Source organism: Vipera berus (assembly GCF_964194415.1).
Source record: "Vipera berus genome assembly, chromosome: 1".
Classification (NCBI taxonomy): domain Eukaryota; kingdom Metazoa; phylum Chordata; class Lepidosauria; order Squamata; family Viperidae; genus Vipera; species Vipera berus.
Window position 1 is genome coordinate 287,107,036 of NC_138202.1, and position 9,624 is coordinate 287,116,659.

A 9,624-nucleotide genomic window follows, 5' to 3' on the forward strand; every position below is an offset into this window, starting at 1 on the left:
CACCAGTCGCCTAGCAAGATGTCAAAAACTTGATGACAAAAAAAAGGAAAAAAGTGATGAAGTACAGGTAGTCCTCGACTTACAACAGTACACTTAGTGACTGTTCGAAGTTACAATGCCACTGAAAAAGTGCCCCCCAACCCACAGCCAAGCAAGACACCTGCCTGCCCGCCTGGCGGCAATTTTCCTCCTGTCCGAGGTTTTCATTGTTGTGAGCATTTCTGTCAAGGATTGGCAGCGGGGGTGGGGTGGGGGGTTGTTTTTTATTCCCATCTGATGGGTGGTTGCAGCAGGTTTTGGTCACTTTACATGATCCTGGGACACTGTGGCCATCATAAATATGAATCAGTTGCCAAGCATCTGAATGTAAATCACAAGACCCTGGAGATGCTGCAACATTCCAGCTGATCGACGCTTCTTCTGGGCTCAGCAGAAGCGCCAAGATCAGCGCCGAGCTCCAGCTGGAGCCTGGCACTGATTCTGGCGCTTCCGCTGAGCCCTGACAGCCCTGCAGCTCCAGCCATCTCTTGCTCAGGCTTGGCCGGTGCTGCCACCAGTTCAGCTCATTCCCCTCCCCAGCTACCACTTTTCTAGGATGGTCGCGTACCACCTGCCAGGTGCCAATGTAACACAGGTGGTACCCGTACCACTGGTTGAAAAGCCATGACCTAGTCCAAGCCATTCTTATTACAGGATTCTCAATGCAGAGTACAAATAGCATGCTTAATAAATGGTAGTACCTTAAATATTTTCAATAAAACAAAATCTACAATTGGCTCTTGTCCAATGCAGTTTCTTCCAGTAGAACAGATCTCTTTGTAAAGGCATTTCTCCTGTTTTAGCCAAAATAAGCTTTTGTAATTTTCATATATTAGTTCTAATTTTCATATACTAGTTCTAGATCAGCCAACTTTCTTTATCTTGAATAAAAAAGAGCTAGTCGCTACATTACTGACTGGAGCAGATGTTCCTCAGATCTCCCTCCTTTCCATATACATGGTCTCAAACAAACATCTTTCCCATCATCCATTACTACACAATCCTTTTAGCTGATAATGCCAGAATGAACACAGGTCCTCTAAATGCAAAGCTTACACCCAATTGTTTAGCTACAATCCATTTGCAAAAAGAGAAAATACAATACTAAGTATCTTTGAGATCACAAAAGCTGAAACTTGCAAAAGACTGCAATAGAGTTTCCAGAGTGCTGAAGAACTATAACATTCAGTAATGTCTTTGGATTATTATGTGCACAAATGAGCCATATTATCAGAAATATTCAACAATATTTACAAAAAAACCACACATGAAGGACAGTTTCTTCTCACACTACACCCAGTAATCACTTTTTCAGTCCAGGTGATTTAGAAGCTGGGGAGATGAAGTACTTAAATAAAGACCAAAATGCTAGGAGTGGAAGCAATGAATCTGAGATTCAAATTCTCACTTACCAATGAGGTTTACTGGACGACTTGGGACCAGTGATATACTGCTTTCATACAGTCTATACCCAGAGATATGTCTGGGTTCTAAATGAAGATAAAATGGGGAATTTAATTTGTTATGCTGAACACTGGATTCTTAAGGTTTAGAGGAAAGGTATAAATGTAATAATATGGTCAGCTGAATAAAAAAGGTCTCAATGTTTTAGCTCAACACATGACACCTCATCGTAATTCATATAACTCAGCATAAAAATCAGGGCTTTGAAGACTAAGCTGTTTGCAGTATAACTACATGTCTCATACAATAAAGTAAAATTGTATCAAAACGATTAGGCAGATCAACAATAGTACAATCAACACAATGAAAGTAGTAATAATAATGTCATCAAAATAACCGACAACATATCTTCAGGCAGATAGATTCATCTCTACTCAGGTACATTTTTCTTGTTTACATCTTTAGCTGGTATTGTTTATTTCGCTTCTGTATGTTTGTTTTTTGGTTTATATCACGTTGCCCAAAATCACGTTGGGCGACGACATAAATTTTAATAAGCTTGTAAAAAAATAAGGCTTTACATTTTAAGAAGCAAAATTTAAAAAGCACTCCCAGGTTCTCCAATGTCCCTGACAAACCAAATAACATTTCTAACTTCCCAGCCGCTAGCATCTTCCTTCTCTTGATATTACTTTCTGCCCTCCCCGCTGCACAAAAGAGGGTTGGTGTGGCAAAATGCGCATGCGTACCATGTAACCCCGCACGCTCCTTCCTCTTCCTCCTTGGGCTCCTTGTATGTCGGTTGAACGACTAACATATCCACTTCCGGTTGTCAGCGACGAACATCCGGGGGAATGCAGCTGCTCCGAAAGTGCGCCAGGTAAGTATCTAGAAGACCTACGAAGGAGATCGTGGAAAAGGCGAGCGGACTGCAGCACCCTTTTGTACGTGCACGTAAATGGCATGGGCGCTCGTTCTTTATTGAGTGCGAAGTCGAGAAGACTTCGAGGAGGCTTTACTTTTGGGGCAACCTCCGGGTCGTTCTCTCTCGAACCCTGTGCACCTTTTTTTTTCCACCCCACGGCCAGCTTTGGCTTCGTGGAGGAAAAAAAGCATATTCCCACTATTTGGCTGCTTTCGCTGATAGGAGCTGTTTGTAACCGGCTCCACGTCCCGGTGCAGCCACCGGTGGTAAGTAGCTGGCGCTTCGAGATCTTTCACTGGACGTCCTTCCCCCTTCCTCTCTTCGTTGCAGATAGATCGCGTTCCCAGGAAAACAGAAGCAGAGAGCCAAGAAAAGCAGCTCTTCGAGTACAGAAGACTGCCGAAATCGAGGGGTTTGTGTGTGTGTGTGCATGTGCGTGTGCGTAGTGATTAACTGCTGTTATTATCGGTTCATTGAAGCACTGCACGCAAGTTTGGCTCCAGAAATAATAAGTACAAAGCGTCTTTTAAACTAGTCGCAATGATCTAACTCGAACTGGATAAGGCAGGGGTCGGCAACCTCGGCTCTTTTATGACTCGTGGACTTCAACTCCCAGAATTCCTGAGCCAGCTATGCTGGCTCAGGAATTCTGGGAGTTGAAGTCCACGAGTCATAAAAGAGCCGAGGTTGCCGACCCCTGGGATAAGGCAATGGAATAGTTTCGAGACTCGAACCCAACCTCTGTGGTTAAATGTGAAACTCGCCTAGAGACAGTGTGAAATATCAAAAATGATTAAGGCCTCACGTGACCCATATCTCGGATGGATTGATGGAATTTGAAGGGGCAATATTCCTTTATTGCTGTGCTAGAGGTGTACAAGATGGTAATCTAGGTACTTTAGACCACAGTGCCCAGATGCACTCCATAGATGTTTTGGGCCCTTTTCTGTTGAAATGCATGCGCAAAAGACATACTGTTTTCAAATGGACTTGAATCATTTTTTAAAATTCTGTTAATAGCCCCACTTAAAGGAAAGGCTTATAATGGCAATAGATTAACTTTTCCTATTCATCTGTGAACACGTACCTTCTTTATCAAATAAAATTTAAATGCTGCCCCATTGATCTCTCTTCAGAAGTCCAATTGAATTCAATTCCTAAACAAGTATATGAGTGACACCCTCAACTTTTTTGTTATGTATTTACTTTTTCATAGTTTAATCTCTAAATGGAGAAACACATCTTTGTTCCTGTCAATACGACTGTCATAATTACATGGTGGCCTTAAGGATTGAAACTTCTGAAAGATTCTCATTATTTTCATGTATATTTGGTGTATAGTGATAGCGATCCAGTGAATTACAAAAGACAGATTAGGAAAGATGAGGTGTAATGTGTACATTTGCCGTATTGTCTTTTTTTACCCATGTATGAAATGACCTAATGTCATATGCTTATTCATGCATCATTTCTTTAAGGTCACTGTTGTTTAGTCTTATATTAACCTATAGATTTTGATGTTTAGTAATTAATCAGAACCAAAGTGGTATGATGGTTAAAATTATTGGATTAAAATTCGGGAGGCTCAGGTTCAAAACTGACCAATTACTACTACAGTGTTGTAGATGACCAGGCTGAACCAGGAGGGGTCAAACATGTCATCAGTCCTTTTGTGCCCACAAGAGATCTATGTCCAGCCCACCTTGAATTCCATACCTACTGCCAAATTACTTTGACAGTAGTTCAGATTCCTGTAGAGTGCTTAAGCTTGCAATAAATTTTAATACCCATTTGAAGTGCCTGGATCTCCTGATTTCCCTGGTGCTTAACAGTTAAGAAAATACAATGGACCAAGGCTAGGATCTTTTGCTCCTTGAAGAAAAGATGGGATAAAAATGTGATTAATATCAGGTTAGCTTTATAATAAACTTTTTTCCACCTTTGGCTGAAAACCTTTGGGTATTCAGCTGTAAGTAAACTACAAGAACACCTTGACTTCCAGTAGACCTTTACAAAATTCAGGTGTATATTTGAAATAACCACACCTAGAAGAATTGAAGAATTCTTCCATGGTTTTTGTAGGATGTTAAGTCAGAGAATTATAAAAAAAATACTTCAAGAATTATTTCATCTTTATTCCTTTTTTAGGAGTTTCAGAAATGTCGGCCCCATCCATGAACGAAAGAAAAGCCTGCTGGGGTGCCCGAGATATTTATTGGAAATGCTTAGATGAAAATACGAAAGATACATCAAAATGTGACAACTTGAGGTGCTCTTTTGAAAATTTATGCCCACAGCAGTGGGTAAGTAATTATTTTTATTCATTTTTATACATACATACCTAATATGATATTCCTTTTGGGATATCCAAAAGAAAGAAATAAGAAATAGGGAACAAAAGAAATCAAGATACAGAAAGTCATTCAAAGTAAACTGAAATTACACCACCACCATTCACTGTCTCCATTCTTTTCTGTCCTTGCAAATCATCCTTACTCCCACATCTGTACACCTCTATCTGAATTCTTTCCAGAATTCTGTCTGAAACCTTTCCAGGCACATTAATAAATGAGCATTTGCAATCATTCTTGACCTCTTGGCCTTTGTGCAAGAGAAATAGAATGGCAGTGCTGATTGTTAGGCAGGTTAAATGTTGTGCAGCAACTCCATAAGGAAACCATGTATTTTAACATTTCCCCAGCTACAATACTTCCCCCTCCCCAGCCTTACCATTTTTTCAGCATTCTCATAGCATTAATAAATCTTTTCAACCATTTTTCTTGAATTCTTATATACATTCCAGTTTTGCTCTTAAACATGCTATCATTTACAAATCTCCAAAAGTACCCATTTTAACATTCACTCACTTTAGTTTAATTTGAAATCACTTCATTACTTTTATTCTTTCCATTTACTCTTTTAGAAGTTCCTTTTTCTTAGCCCTTTTCATCCACTCCCCAAATAGCTCCAATTTCTCTTTGCACTGTTTATTCTTGATCATTCAAAACGAAGCCTTTTTGCTTACATTATTTGCAACTATCTTTTTCTCAGTATATATGATATATCTTGTTCTGTCCTCACTTTTGCAGCATTTTTATATGCATATTTCAGTTCTTCATTCCACTAAACATCCTTTTCCATGCTTTCTTTTCTATCAGTAATAAGCTTATATAACATCTTTTCTCACATTTACTTTCCATTCAATCTATTGGGAGATTAATCATTGAATTGGATGAAGTGCGGGCAGAATGTATTCTTCTTGTCTATATAACTTGCAGTGCTGTAGTAGTAGTCGTAATGCACACAGTGAAAATCACATTACCAACACAATGCTAGAAGAGTAGAGATGTGCACAATTTGCATCTGAAATGGCCTGTAAGAAGCTGCATCCTTTTCCTGGGCTTGAGTGTTGCCCAGAAAATATGACTACACTAGTGTTGCCTCCTATTTCCATCTCTGTAATGGACATAAACAAAAGATTTTCCAAGTGTCTCAAAAAGAGAATTTGCAGTGTAGACATCCTGAAGTTGAGGTTTCACATATTCACAGTCCGGATACAGTGAAGGGTTCTCTTAATCATGTTTGTTGGCATATGTTTAAATAGGATTTTGGGAACATTCTTTGTTTATTTTGCTCCTGGTGGATGGCTTTTTATGCATTAGTAAAGTATATAGTTTTTCAATAATTATTCAAAATTACAATTGCAGTGAAAATTAAAAATAGAATAATGCAGAAAATAAAAATAGAAAATGAAATAATAGTAAAGATTTCTTCCCATATCCCATCTCTTATCTATAAACAAATCCTTAAAAGCCTTTGTCATTTCACGTCACCAAAAAAAGTCCATTAAGGAATATCAGAAATAACCTATCTTTCTTTAACCTAAGTCAAATAAGCCATGTTTTTATTTCTTCCTTTTTCTTTTAACAAGCTTGATCTTTAGGTCCCTTAAATTAATAACCTAGCACTTCATTGGCTGTTTCTCACAAAATTGTTCAAGGTTATTAACAAGCCTTTTTTGTACCAATACATGAAAATTATCCAGAACAGTCTCTTGGTTTTTTTATTTGTACAGCCTTTTCATTATTAAGACATCAGCTAATTTCTTTTGTATGTTCAGTGTGGCATCTTTTTCAATACCATTATTTTTAACTCCACTTTCAGATTAGCCTGTGTCTTGACAGGTGAAATTTTTTCTTCTTCCTTAACATCTTTTGAACATTATGTTTAGAGACAGACGTTCCTAAAAGTAACTTTTGGGGGTTTATTCAAAACTGTCCTTCAGTATGGCCAATATTAAAATATTTTGCTTCATCCTGCATTTGTAAATCAAATTTAAGCGTTCTTCTCCTTTGTGTGTAATCTTTAGTTCCTTTTAGTTTTACCTAGTGTGCAGACTTCAATTTCCCATCCTATCATGCTTTTTTAAAAAAAAGAATTAAAAGCATTTTCCCATGGGAAGGCTTATAATTAATTCAAAATCTTATTTCAAAACCATCTACCTGAAATCTGGAATAGAACCACCTGTAATTTGTAGCCAATGAATAAATCATTGCTTAAGCTAACTACTTTCTATAGTTACAAGAATTGTGTAAACCTTGCTTTACAACACTAGGAGCACCATAGGAAGTACCTTTCTTTGAAACATTCAAAGAAACATTGAAGCAGCAATGTCTTTTCCTGGGTTACAGAGCTGTTCACTCCATAAGCTTCTTCTAGCTACTTCAGTATGTATGTACATGCACAGTGAGGTGGCTTTGTTTCCCCCCACCCCAGTCCTTTATATGTAACAAGGGAAAGAAGTATTATTATTATTTTAAAAATCTGATGTGGATACAATTTACTGAACATTAGGTTTTGAAGACAGATCAATAATAGTGGCATTAAATTAAATCTAAAATATGGGTGTAGTGTTTTTTCTACTTTCATTACTTTAGACATTTACTGAACTGGTTGAATTGCTAACCAAGTGATCTTATTTAAAACAGGTTAAATACTTTAACAAAAGAAGAGATTATTTACAATATAAAGCACAAATGGAATCAGGACAATTTCTGCCTTCAGAGAAAACAGAGAAGTCATAGCAACTAGAGAACTTTTACAATACTGGACACAAGGGAAGTTGCAGAAAAACAGCATAATTGCAGAACATAAATGCTGGCACCAACGATGTCTCATAAATTTTAAGACCTGTTTTTGTTTATAAATCTCATACTGGCCTGAAAGCTCCAGCTCCCATTATTTGAAGTGCTTATTGGACAGACGAGGCACTTAGGAAAATATGCTTACCTTTTACCACTAAAAGACTACACCATCAATAAAATCAAAATAAATGAACTGTATAAATTCAAATACTTGTATCATGTTTTCATTGCAAATACCCTCTTCCAGATGTTTTCCCCAATGTAACAGAATGTCTACTATACTTCAGTGGTCCTTTATTACATCTTGAAGAATATAATTATCAGTAATACCCTTAAATATTTCATTTTGGTAGATTCAAGTATATGGGAGATCACTTTGTTTAATATGTTGAATTAAAATTTAATTTGTAGACATATATTCAATTTTTAGAAACTGAAACTGATCAACTTTATTAGGAAAACATCAATAAATACTTGAGTATATGTTTAAAAAAATATCCCCAAAACCAGTGCCAGAAAACTCTGGTCATCACCAACTGCAAAGACACTAGAATTGTCAAATGGCAAGTTGCTATATTGCTGTGTGCAATGTATTCTTGATGATGTCCATTTTTGATTCATTAGTTGCCACATAGATTTTCTCCATAATGAAAAATGTTAATGGAATAAATTTAGTTATATGGACCAGCAACAACATAGAGCTTGCTCTATTAATTTTTTGACAGCTCTAAATAATTATGAAAAGTTATGGGGGAAAATTCAAAAAGAACTGGAGAGTTGGGAAAAATTGCAATTGTCTTTGTTGGGACGGATTGCAGCAGTGAAAATGAATGTCCTGCCCAAATTTTTATTCTTATTTCAAATGATACCGATTCTTAAGAAAGACTCTAACTTGGAGGAATGGCAGCGTGGTATCAATAAATTTGTGTGGGCAGGGAAAAAGCCACGAGTTAAACTTAAGATTATGCAGGATACTCGTGAGAGAGGTGGCCTTAAAATGCCTAATTTTAAATTATATTATGAAGCTGCTGCACTAGTAGGAATAAGTGATTGGATTAATTTGACACAATCGAGGTTATTAAATCTTGAGGGCCATGATCTGTTGTTTGGCTGGCATGCATATTTGTTGTATGATAAGAAGGTAGATACTGTGTTTAGGATGCATATTTTAAGACAGGCATTGCTGAGAGTTTGGAAGAAGTATAGACATAAGTTAAGCAGCAAGATACCATTGTGGGCAATCCCAAAACACGCAATAGAAAATATACATGCTGGTTTCAAACATGATGAGACTACTTACAAGGAAATTTTAAGTTTGGAAAGGAATATTTGGTGCTTGAAATCATATAGTTTCTTGCGAGAAGAGAAGGTTGTTCAGACTTGGTTTCAATATATTCAGTTACAGGCCAGGTGGAAAGAAGACCAAAAAAATGGATTTGCAACGACTGATGAAAATTTGATAAAGCAAATTAGAAATCAAGGACCAGCACATATTAAACGGATATATCTTGCATTGATAGAGATCGATTCAGAAACAGAGCTTGTTAAGGATTGTATGATAAAATGGGCCCAAAACATTCAGGAAGTTATTACAATGGACACGTGGGAAAAGATCTGGGTGAGGAATGTAAAATTCACTCAAGCTCAAAGTTTAAGAGAGAACTTTTACAAAATGTTTTATAGATGGCATCTAGATCCTAAAAAGCTTGCAAGTATGTATCCGAATTATCAGCCTAAATGTTGGAGGTGTGGTGATGAAGAGGCAACATATTTTCACATATGGTGGACATGTAAAAAGGTCAAGGCTTTTTGGATAAAAGTCTGGTGGAATATGCAGAAGATTTTTAAACGGAGGATAAAGTTTTGTCCGCAATTTTTTTTGTTGGGAATAATTGCTGACGCTACAGTTGTGGACTCTAAGTTGATGTTGAATTTAGTTACGGCAGCAAGACTTTTGATAGGTCAATATTGGAAGAAAGAGGAACTGCCGACTATACAAGAGTGGATTTTAAAGGTTTCCGACTTGGCAGAGATGGCGAAGATTTCGGCCTATTTGAAAGATTACTCGCAAGAACATTATATTATGGAATGGAGAAAATGGATTGAGTTTAT

At 37.2% G+C, this 9,624-nt stretch overlaps 2 protein-coding genes across 2 annotated transcripts in view; both read left to right on the forward strand.

Annotated features, from left to right (window-relative positions):
• Positions 1 to 9,624, forward strand: part of LOC308659865 (solute carrier family 35 member F3) — a gene marked incomplete at both ends in the record, with an annotated part of 206,359 nt that overhangs the window by 143,202 nt on the left and 53,533 nt on the right. The gene's annotated exons all lie outside the window — the stretch shown is intronic.
• On the forward strand, positions 2,288 to 7,720 carry LOC308662980 (cytochrome c oxidase assembly factor 6 homolog). The gene is made up of 4 exons (XM_081319124.1): positions 2,288 to 2,323; positions 2,699 to 2,780; positions 4,517 to 4,671; positions 7,357 to 7,720. The coding sequence occupies exons 3-4, from the start codon at positions 4,528 to 4,530 to the stop codon at positions 7,450 to 7,452; spliced, it is 240 nt and encodes a 79-aa protein (XP_081175250.1). The 5' UTR covers positions 2,288 to 2,323; positions 2,699 to 2,780; positions 4,517 to 4,527; the 3' UTR covers positions 7,453 to 7,720.